The following is an 11995-nucleotide window of genomic DNA, read 5'->3' on the forward strand; positions in this document are numbered from 1 at the left end:
GATTTAGTCTGAAAAAAAAAAAGCTAACTGTCAGCACACAAAGGCTTGAATGAGGTTTAAATTTACTGGGGTTACATTAAGACCAAATGATGTCAGGAATGACAGGCTAAACTTGTTCAATAGAGAAAAACACAAATCCTTTAAAAAGATTGATTTAAATTTTGTTTTGAGCTTTCAAGTTTGAGGGACTGTACTTGCTGGCTGAAAGGTAATCACCTCCTCCAAGCTGTTGTATAAAGCGTAGAGCAGAGGCGGGCGGACATGGGCAAATCTGGGCTTCCATAAAAACAACGACTTTAGATAGACATGTAAACCCCGATAAGCACGACCTTGTAAAAGCATATCAGTCATTTCTTTAACCGGGAAATATCAGCAGTACAAACAGAGAACAAGTTTTATGAATCAATCATCAAGAAAAAAACAAAGCAAAACTATAACAAACATGCCTGCATCTCCACCACACCTGCAAAACGTAAGTCTGTACAACAATACAAATCAGTTAAGGAGCTCTTCAAACGGGCATGATGTAAAAGTTCATCCATTAAAACAAAAAATAAACGGCTGATAAAACCAAACAAAATGTACGCTCCGTATGTAAAACATCAAACAGCACAGCTGAGAACACCAACTGTTCAAAACGGTACAAAAACAGTGAAAAGTGTGGAAGTTTTGGTTTTGTCGCCGCTGTCCATGGTGCTGAATTTTAGCTCTATTTTTAAACTACTGGAGCAGCCTTTAACCAATCAGCATCGACCACCTTATGACGTATGCCAAAACCCACCAACCAGGAAACAACAGAGACTTTGATGTGAGCAGAGTGCAAAATCATGTCGGTAAATTGACCATTGCAGACTTTGCTTCAATTGTGAGCAATAGTTTTGAGCAAAGCCTGACAAATAATATTCATCTTGAGTGGAACATAATTTTAAAAATATCTGTCAAGATGTTTGTCATTTCAAGAGTCATCGCCTAGCAGCAACCAGCAGTGACGTCACCAATCGGTTCGTGAAAGGCCATTATGAGGCCTGTCAATCAAACATACCGTTTTTTGAGGCTTAATTTTAAAATTAATGACCGGGATTATTTTCAGATGGACCGCCAGAAAACTAAGAGCACTTTAACTTTAACAGATGACACCCTAATGACTTGTGTGACAAAATAATTGAGTTTGTATTTAATGACAATATTTGAATGGGAGTCTATGGAGCCTTTTTGGATCCAACCCCAATGGCCCTCGGAGGTATTGCACGTTTAAGGCAGGAAGGCCTCGATTTTCAGACCCGGAAGCTTCGTCCACTTTTATATACAGTTTAATGGTAACAGCACGAGTGTGTCTGAATATGTATGCATAACATACAGTATAAGAAAATCTACATAAATCCACATTTTCAGTTAAATCCAATTGTGTTTGAGCCTGTTTTTCAAGTTTCCAATCAGGTGAAAAATCTTCTGGAAAAGAGCTTCATCTTGTCTTAAATTGAAATCATATTGAACTCTCACCTCATCATGCTAAAAAAAACAACCCTAGAAATAGTTTAGATTCGGTAAAGATCTTCACATGAAAGGGATAAAAAAAAAAAAAAAAAAAAAGTATAATCTGAGATGCTTCATATATTACTTCCCCCCCCAAAAATCGATGTGAACCATGAAAGGCAGCCGCTGGTAAATGTCCTCATAACAGAAACAGTGCAGCACAAAGCTCAGCGTTGGCCCCTGCAGTCCAGATCGTGACCTTAAGGATGCTATTTTTTGCTTCCATGTAACAACGTCCAGAAGTCTCCCCTCCGACGAGGTTCACAGCCGAGGCTGTGGGCCGAGATTGAAGCGGCGCTGAGTGTCTGAGTCGGACCCTGCAGGACTCTGGTTATTGAATTAGAAACTATCGATGGCTTGATATGGTGTCACTGCGACTGACCGCCCGAGGAGACACGCCGGCTTTAGCTATATTTAGTGTCGGAGACTTGGGAGCCGAGAGGTGAAACAACAGTCGCAACCTCTGAGGTATTTTCGTCTACTAATCCTACATTTTGTTTTGTTTGCTGCGTTTAAATTTAATTTAAACCCCTCAAACTCTAAAATGTCAGGCTGTGTTTTGGGCATATTTACATGAAGTGATGAAAAAAACAATATTTTCTTCGCGGTGAAGAGAAAGAAGCTCCAAAGTCATGACATCTTTAATCCAATTTAGCCGTGACAACAATCTAATTTATTTATCTTATCTTTTACTGGTAGTATAATTGCTTTCTGCTTATCTGGGCTTTAAGATGACTTTTCACGACCTTCCACCGAATTTTGATAACTGTAAAAAAAAAAAAAAGATACTGTAGAAAAAACCCTAAATGAATATAAAGAAGAAGAAAGAAGGCAGCTACAGACCTGCTGCAGAATGACCATGGTTCAGCTGCGTGTTGCTTCCAGGACATCAGACGTCACCAAGTGTGTGGGCTCTGCAGAGAGAAACCACACAGCTGAAACAACAAACTACTTCTTCACCATTTTTTTTTTTACACACATAATCTGACCGACAGCAATTTCACTGTTTATTAGTTCGCTTCGGGTAAAAAGACGAACAGAAAAAACACCTCCTCCTCCATACAGAAGCCAATTTACCATCACGACCTCTGACCACCAACTAAACCCAAACACAAGCACCAAAAGGTCGGCAGGAGTTCAGTGAGATAATGTACTTCCCCGGAAACAAGCAGTGGACTCGGGTTCATCAGGTTTTAGCACAGTGGTTCCCAACCCGGGGGTTGAGACCCTGGCGAGGGGTCGCACGATGATTATCAGGGAAGGAAATGAGAAAACAACAGTTTATTTTTTGGACTTTCCTCTAATGCTATCTTAGCCATGCTGGTGGCATAGCTCAATGTTAGTCAGTCCAGACATTTATTGGTACATTGCAGTGATATTTTGCTTTTTTAAAACTTTCATAATAATAATAAAACATAAATATCAAAATAATAATAACAACAATAATAAGCTTTATTTATAAAGGACTTTTCTAAACTTATGTTCCAACCTTACTAACACTGGGCACATTCATTTATTTGTCATTGTTTGCTGTGTATTGTGTTATTTGACCATAAAATGTTTGCGGAGAGTTTTTATAACCACGGATCCCTCCCCCCTCCCCCTCCCCCACCAAAAAAAGAAGTCTTCTAGCACAGTGGGATTATCTGGATTTAAAATGCTATACTAAGAACAGATACAAAAACAACATCTGACTTATAAAGTTGTTTTGATGTACATGTTAGCGAATAGTTGTTTATTTACATATGCAGCCAATATAAATAAAAAAAATATGAATCATTGAGAGTCATGTTTCCGGCCACCTGATGACTGTTAGCCTCACTTTTAGCTCTGATTTGGTCTCCACCGATCACTGAGGGACATATCTGGCTCTGGAGCTGCTAAATGCTCCACTATGTTCACCAGGAAGTAACTTCAGCTCTTTTTTTGCGTTGAAGTTGCGCGCTTTAAAACCAAAAACAACAAAGACGCTAAAAAAAACCTCAGGTAGGAACTCTCGAAACTTTTTTTCTTTTTTTAGTTTACAGGCTGATTTTGCTTGTCTGCTGTCCGATCAGTAATATCCGTTTTAGAGAAGACACGATCAGTCGTGTGATTGTACTGGAAATAAGAGACCAGGGAAGGGAGTTTAAAGGGGGGTTGTGGGGTTAAATGGTCTGGTGGGGGCTGTTAAAGGCTTACTCGGATTCCTGCGGCTAATCCCGTCCCTTACGTACGAGGCATCGTCGTTGCAGTTATGATTGCTGAATCATGTTCTCCCCCACTGAGCCGTGTTTCCTCCGTTTGTCCTCATTCTCAGTGACGGGGGATGTGACACAGTCGGACAGCAGACAAGCAAAATCATTTATGTCCTATTTTTGCAGCTATAAACAGAATATTTTAATTTAGGAAAATAAACAAATTACTGTAAATAGCTTGTGCGGCTAAAAAAAACAACAACCAACAGACTGTATGAATATGAACCACCGCCACGGGGGAGGGGCTAAATGTATTAATGACCCATTAGTGTTTCCATAAGTGGATTTAACATTCAGCTGGATGTGACACACATACAGTACACAGTTCATTTCCAGCCATCCATATGCACCGAGTCACAATATGTTCAGCTTTACGCCGAAGACAGAGCCTCTTAGCCAGAACCGCAGGGTGCCAATCTGGTAACTGTCCCAAAACAGACCTAAAGATCTGTAACTAAACTCCACTCATTGCAAACAAAAGGATCCCGACAGACCACTTTTTTTTTTATCAACTCACTCGAAGTCACAGATTTATCCTGAAACAAAACAGGTATATTACAATTCCTTTGCTATTAATTTGCATCTTCTAATGACCTCTTGAAAACGAATCCAATCGTATGCCTCATTCATTTTTCTGCAACACAACCTTTAACAAGTTGGTGGACGTCGACCGTTTAAAAGCCATTTCACCAGGGTCCAGTTTGGGTTAATAAAGTTCATCCCAAAAGAGCCTAATAATGTCTGAAACCAAATCTCCTGGCACTCCATCGATATCTCACTCGAAACCAGAAACGGGAACTCAAAGTCAGGAGATCGTCATCGGGGTGCATCTTCTTGGAGGAACACTGAACGGCGATCCATCCAGAAGTCCTGGAGGTGTTTTGGTGGATCGAGCGGCCGACGTTGGCCAAAATAAGCGCGTGTGGCTAAAAACTAGGTTAAGTGGCAGAAAAAGCCCCAAAATCTTGATGTAATATTAGTAAAGTGGGACTTTCCTGGTGTTACGTGCAACATCTCAGTTGTATAATCAGCTCATTTTGGGTGATTTTGTCATTCCCTTCCCACCTTATTTAACATTTGCCAAGATCTTTCATAAAGTTTGCCATAATTACAACGGCCTTTGCTGTGGACTTTGACAGATATTCTGCTCTGCAATTATTGCTGTAAATAATGACATTACCCAGCACGACGAGATGCATCTGAATAAAACACTTCACACTTCGACAACTCCGAAAAGATCTGAATAAAACATCAAGGAGACACTTTATCACATCCGACAGTTCAAAACCTGAACGCTTCAGGTTTCATCACCTCTCATGAGTCAACCTAGTCAGAGATTTTCATGTACTGGCCAACAACAATCTTGCTAAAGCCCCAGCTGCTAATCTGTGTCTGTGTGTGTGTGTGTGTGTGTGTGTGTGTGTGTGTGTGTGTGTGCGGCCTATAAAGACATTGTACCAAGTGTGCGTGCTGCACGTGTGTCAGTTGTAACTCACATGGCAGGGATTCAGAGGCACGGGCACAGAGGGGCGTGAAACTTTCATCATCGGTCAGGAATTTTGAGGAGACTCGTTTCCATGAGGTCTGTGGTTCAGTGTCTGCAAAAAACAACAACAACACAATATTAACCGCGTTGATCCAGAAACCGGCAAAGAAGTACGCAAGAAGGGTACTTTAACAACATTTTGAGGTACTTCTTACTCCAATTTTCTGACAAACGTAGTTATCAGTCACCTTAAAGATGACGATTTTATATCCCAAGTTTAAGATGAGTGAGTTTCAAAGAATGCCTTACATAAAACCATCCAATGTGAAATGAAGCAGTTTACCTTGGCTTCACTGTGACCAACTCTAATTAAATAGTTCTCTGGGCTAAAGAGCTTTACTCGATCCGCGAGGAAGGCTTATATACCAGTAACCTGCATTAAAAAAAAAAAAGTACGCTTTTATATATATTTGAAGATTATTTGAAAATATCTTTCAACGACAACAACAACAAAAATCATCATGTACATGCATACCGAACAAAGTGTGAATCATCTTATCTACCGGCTGATTAAAATGACTACAAATATTGAAGAGGAAAATGAAACCGGAGCACCATTTTCTTTTTTTTTCTCCAACAAATTCTGGTGATTTAAAAGTGTTGGTCTTGCATTAACAACCCCAACAAACTCTCTACTGTTAGGTTGCAGTGATATAACAGTAGAATCCCTTTTTTGTTGTTGTTGTTCCCACCATTGGTTATAAAACCACTAATTTTGGAAGATTTACACTTGAAAACATGAATAGTTTTGCAGCAGGTCTGTCGAGCACATCAGGAAGGTGTTAAAAGCAGGAATTATTACCTGCTTTAATGTCCATACAAACACCTGACTATTGATTTAAGACTCAGCAGCAACACGGTGAGGCCCGGAAACCAAAGTGGGAAGTGTGTCATCACATAGCAGCCGGCGCAGCTCATGTACCATCCCAGAGTCCTAGAAAACTCCTCTCTGTACTGTTGTGTTGTGACTTTACTACGTTCAGTGCCTTGAAATCACTTTGTCGTTGTGATTTTGCAATCTAAAGGTCACATATGTTTGATTTGGACTTTTTGTTCTTCATCCATGGAAACCAACTGAAAATAAATGGACACAAAGTCCTCTAAAAAAACCAAAAAAACCATGGAAAGAGGATTTTGAGTTTACATCTAAACGGTCTGTTTTCTCGAGTTGTTTTTCAAGTAGAAATGGTTTAAAAAGTGCCACGTTTTCTAGTTTCAGCTACTCAAATGACAAGATTTCACAGTTTCGATTGTAAGAATCACGTTCGAGGAGCTTTGGGAAGTTTGATAGTATTTTATCTCCGTTTCATTGATGTTTTATTAATTTGTGAATGAGGGAAAAAAAATAATTGGCAGATACATAGATGAAATCATCAGTTCTGTCAACCTATCTTGATTTGATCTTGTGATTACGTTGACCATATTGGTCCGCCTTTATCCTTTTCCTTTTTTATGATTATTGCTCTTTGTTCTCACAGCTCCCCTTTACCATCTTGCAATGAAAGAGTTATGTTACTCTGATTCTTTTCTTTTTTGATATTTCTATTTTCTCTCACAGGGAAAAAATAAAACTACTGTCTAATGTGACAAGAGCTTATCTTTACAGAAATCTAACTTAGAAGTAAAGAAAGCATCCAATTTTTTAAACAGCACATAAACACTGCAGCCGGCGGTGTTTACTTGAAGGGTACATAATGGCTGCTTTAGGTGCTGGCCCAGGACAGAGTGAGCAGTAAGAGGCTTTGGCCTAAAGCTACAGCAGAGCAGCAGCACTGTGAGCTGGCTGCAGGCTAATAAGCCGTCAGCCTCGACCCAAGTCCACCTGCCCCACTTACCTCTCAACACACTCTGCAGGGTCTCCTCTTCTTCCTCCTGGTCTCTTTTTTTTCAGCCCTTTGTTTGCTTGTGTTTGGTGGCCCAAAGTTGACGGGACGGTTGATGAAGAACTGGAGAAGAAGCTGGAGGATAAAGTATTTTAATCTGCTCCCGTCATTTGTTTAGTTAATCTCCTTTTTTTTTTTTTCTGTTTTTTTTTTTTAAATCATCCCCACAGACTTCACCCCCTTTGGTTGCATTGTGGTGCCGGCCTCCTTCAGGGGTTTTCAGGTGCTTGAAGCCCAGTTTACAGCCTGATGTCTGGGTCAGTGACGGGGCTCTCCAGACTCCCTCGCTGCATGTCATTCATGGCTGCTGATCCTGATTAGCACGGAGGTGGAGCCTGTTGGTGACAGATACAGAGACCAGCTGGGAGGTGGAGAGCTTGCTGAGCCAGGTCATACTTTCAAACTTGTTGCTCTGGTACTAATGTTAAAGGTACAGTTCACAGAAACACAAAAAGACAGAAGTGAGAAAAAAAAAAACCTTTTGGGTAAATATTTCAAAAACCTGGGTGAACAATGTTCTCCACTTTGGTCACGTTACAACAACAGAGCCGACTCGTACGCTCTCAAAAGTTAATAATGTATTTAGAGGCTTCAATACTTTTAAGCACTTAAAACAAATAAATAGCACATGGATGGATACTCGCAAATGTCTCATTCTTTAAATTTACTATACACAAAACATTCCTTTTTTATGCCTTTCTTCAACACAATCCCAAAAAGTGGTGATCTTCGGGCTCTCGGGCGAAACTGCAATGAAGGCAGACACAATTTTGTAGTGGAAATCAGTGCATGGGCTCAGAAACACTTTTCCGAGGTTAAAACTCTGCCATACAAAGAAGAAACCATATAAACAGGATCCAGAAACAATCTATTTCCAATTAAATAATGGTTTAGATGATTTGCAAATCATGACATTTTTATTTTTTTTTACATTTTACACAGCGTCCCAACTTTTTGGGGGAAATGCGGTTGTACTTCATCGTCATGCTCATATTTGCACAATGACAACAAACCCAGAAAAGGTTTTTCCGGTTTTATTTCAAAGTCATGCCACAAGTTGACATTAAATACAAAAGAAAAAATAATAATTTCAGATCGTAGCTATAAAATAACCACAGTGTAACCGAGAACCAAATTCAACGAACACGCATTGAAAAAGAAAAAGAAAAAGTGAAGCTCACGCTGAAAAAAATCACACGGACAAGCACACGATACAGAACATACGGCACGGCTCTCTGATATCTAGCTATCAGTAAACATACCAGTAGGGAACGCAAAGTAAAGTGGATATATAAAATTAACAAGGTTATAAAATACTGATAAAAGATACTTGTTATAAAGACGGTAGCATCTTTCTAGAAGAGTCACCATGCAGTAGGTATTTCAGTCTCCAGTTAATAAACATGAGCAGAAAAATACAAGAAGAATCACAAGCTCATTCCTTGAGTGGACAAGACTCGATCTCAGATAAAAAGGTCAGTGTGTCAAATTGGATACAGTCTACATGACGCGGCCATCGAGATAAACGTAATACCTGGTGCGCTCTCTCGGGAACTGCCATCAGTTTAGATACATGCAGCAGTACGCAAGTCGACGAGGTTATTAAAGATCAGCACGCAAGCAATCGCTCAGTCGAGAAGTGATCATCGGAAAAAAAACCTGACGAAAAAGCATCACTTTTTGGAATCCCGCATATTTCTTTACTTTTTCGTACGTCAGACCTTTAAGTAAATTTTGGGAGCGACATGCCCCCATCTGAGTGTTCACATGTTGACGGTGTCTTCACTTTTCTATGAGATTTAGAGGAAACGAATGAGGAGCATTTATAATCATACGCGGACGACCTGAAGAGGTAGCCTCGGATAACCGACGCCGGCTTATCGTTTTCGACTCGGGCTTCTCTGTGCTGGATTAACGAAGGTCCGGATATCTGGAAAGTAGCTCGACGTCTTATTATCCAGATGTGTTTACAATCTATCCGTTCTTTTCCACCAAAGCAGTTCGAGGTTCCGATTCTGTGCCGAATCTCGAACCGGATCTTCTGTGTTTCGTCAGCGAAATAATCGCCGCCCGGCCGAAGACAACCGGTTGACGACCGGACGGACCAACCAAGACAAACTGAAACTTTGTAAGCGGCATTTTTTTTGTGGCGGGGGGGGGGGGAGGGGGTGGGGTGCCAATGAAGGCTTGCAAAGCCAAGGAGCGACACTTTGTAAAGACGCGATGCCGTCGTCCGCCGTTGTTGTTGTGCTTGAAGTTGGCGCTAGCGTTGCTTTGGGACTCACGCAGCGACGTAACGGGGGAAACGACTAATCTGGCTCCTTTTTCCGAAGGCCACAAAATCCACCTCGTAGCAGCTCTACCGCTCACCGATCAACACATTACGTCGTATTATTTGTTTAATCCACACAAAGACAAAGCGTAAAAACAACAAATGGCTGCTGTACAGATTAAAGGTAGTGAGTACGACTGTTTACAGTTCATCTAATCTGATTACTGCACAGCAATGACAAGTCCATCGAAATAACCTTAATTCCCCAAAATAAACTTCTCCTTTACGTCTACTTCCCCCCCCCCCCTGAAAAATCTCAGAGAAAAGGGAAGACACCTGTAGCGCAATGCCAGCTGACCAAGCCATCTGTTCGGTGAAACATTTTTGAGCCCCTAATAATTCATGCAAGGTACCACGGGAGTGGGAACAGAGTGAATAGTAAACTTGATTCCTCTACGTATTCTTGCTCATCACTAGAGGCAGCGGGCAGGAACTGCTTCCTCTTGAAATCGATGTCAAACATCCATCAAAACATGGATCCCGTAATAATAACCGATAAGTTGAGTTGCTGCTACTTTTATATACATACTGTATTCTGCAAGTTACTGAATACAAAATATTAGAAAAGTGGATACTGTTTTAACGCATGCAAAGTGTGCAACATAAGCCTTTTTACTCCACACAGTATGTTTATCAAAGTAGCAACAGCGGATTATGTTTTCGCGACACTCTGAGAACCAAAAATATATTTTTCTGGTGATTCGCGATGGTGCGAGCAGATTTGAAGCGTTGGTTTTTTTTGTTTTTTTTGTTGTTGTTTTTTTTTGCTACATGCACTGGCATTTTTGGATTTGTACAAAAGTCAACGCCGCTGTGAGAAGTTCGGCTTCATTCACATGGTTTTGTGTTCTTCAAACCTGCTTTGGCATGGCCATGCAGAAAATATATACAGAAGACCGATAAGCTTTTATAGCAACTATCAAAATACCAGTCAAGGTCCGGATACTCCAACGACGCCTGGTTAGTCTAGTAGCTGGAGTCTTTGTGTGTATGTGTGTGTGTGTGTGTGTGTTTCTTGTGTGGAGGTTAACAGTGAAAGCCGTAACACTTTTGGCAAAGGGATACCAATGTGCTACAATTACAATGAGTAACCATAGCAACGCAGTAAAAATCACTTTCCTGACAAAGACAAAAAAATAAAAAGAGGACACTAACGGAGAAAAAAAAATAAAAATAAAAGGTGCAAAGAAGCTCAAAAGGATAATTCTCACATTTCGTCACGACAGTTTTCACGGCGGACATATTTCCAAGTCACGTTTCACCACCCACGATGCATCACTTCGAAATAGAGCACTTTGTCTTTTTGGCACTGCTGTAGCACACGAGTAGAAGCTTGAGAAGGAACGCCTGGAGAGGATTTCACTCTGGGTTTTGACACGCTGGTATTTTGGCTCCTGAACTCTTTACGAGTTGCTGCACAACTGCGAGTGACTCTGAAGCCCAAACAAAGTCAAAGCAGCCACGTTGTGCGTTTGCCGCCATATTTCCGTGTCACAAATAAAAGCTGTGATATACTGAAAATAAATTCAGTGATAACCCAACTGTGTTGTTACCTTTTTGAATGATAGTGAAGCCCAATTTTTCCCTGTATTGTCTGGACGTTGTGCTTAAAACAAACGAGCTCGCCGCCTGCTACACGGCTATCTGATTACAGATTAAGTCCTTGTGACAACAGAAACATCTGTTAAACTCTAAGTGATGCACGTTGTGTCCACCTACAGAAAGCAGGCCGAGGATGGAGGGGCGAACGACACCATGAGGGCTCCATGTGGTTCATCGGTCCTGAACAAGCAACATGCTCACGAGTTGAAGGATATGAGAGGGAGTTTGTCTGATTTGAGTTAATTCAAAAGTTTTTGTCTTTCATATATTCCCGACGTGTTCAAGTCACAGAGCAGAGCTCCTGTTTTCTGAAAAATAAACACCCACAAATCTTTTCAAAACACAGAACATTAAGGTTTTAAGTCGGGAAGATATTTCAAGAATCCTCAAAGGCACTTTTAAATTAAATATCCGGACTGCTGCACGGTGCCACGACAACGAAAGAGTTTTTTCCAAGTTTCAAGGAATTCATTCTTTGAGGTCATTTGTAAAAGGGAAATAAATTGAACAAACACTAATAAGATTGAGAGTAACATTTTTCTAGCTCGGTTTAAATTTGAGGAATCAGATGCAACTTAAATGTTAAAAACCTTCTTTATTGATTAGGAAACAGAATATTTGTTTTTCCAGATGTTGAGAAATGTCGTTGAGGATTCTGGAAATACCTTCAGAGGAGAAGTTAGTTTTAGTTCCACCTGTTGACCTCTCATTCACTTCCTGAGCTATCTGAAGCAGATTTATTTTTGAACATGTTTACAGTACTGACGACGTTAAGTTAACCTAACTTTTAAGGACTCCAGTTAGGCCGTCGGTGCTTCACGAGGGAGGCAGAAGGCCTTCATTTATTTTCCCACATAGTCTG

General features: G+C 40.6%; 1 protein-coding gene across 1 annotated transcript in view; it reads right to left on the reverse strand.

Annotated features, from left to right (window-relative positions):
* Positions 1 to 7682, reverse strand: part of myo7ab (myosin VIIAb) — a 30527-nt gene extending 22845 nt beyond the window's left edge. Inside the window, exons 1-3 of the mRNA XM_069718818.1 lie at positions 7152 to 7682; positions 5267 to 5368; positions 2377 to 2445 (exon numbers count right to left, since the gene is read on the reverse strand). Coding sequence (XP_069574919.1) covers positions 2377 to 2394 — 18 coding nt within the window. The 5' untranslated portion in view covers positions 2395 to 2445; positions 5267 to 5368; positions 7152 to 7682. The remainder of the gene's footprint in view (positions 1 to 2376; positions 2446 to 5266; positions 5369 to 7151) is intronic.
* Positions 7683 to 11995: the final 4313 nt, after the last annotated feature.

The sequence above is a fragment of the Brachyistius frenatus genome, unplaced genomic scaffold (genome assembly GCF_029030835.1).
Source record: "Brachyistius frenatus isolate BFR_SWC_R1_liver_20210118 unplaced genomic scaffold, ASM2903083v1 Contig_200, whole genome shotgun sequence".
In the NCBI taxonomy this organism is placed as follows: Eukaryota; Metazoa; Chordata; class Actinopteri; family Embiotocidae; genus Brachyistius; species Brachyistius frenatus.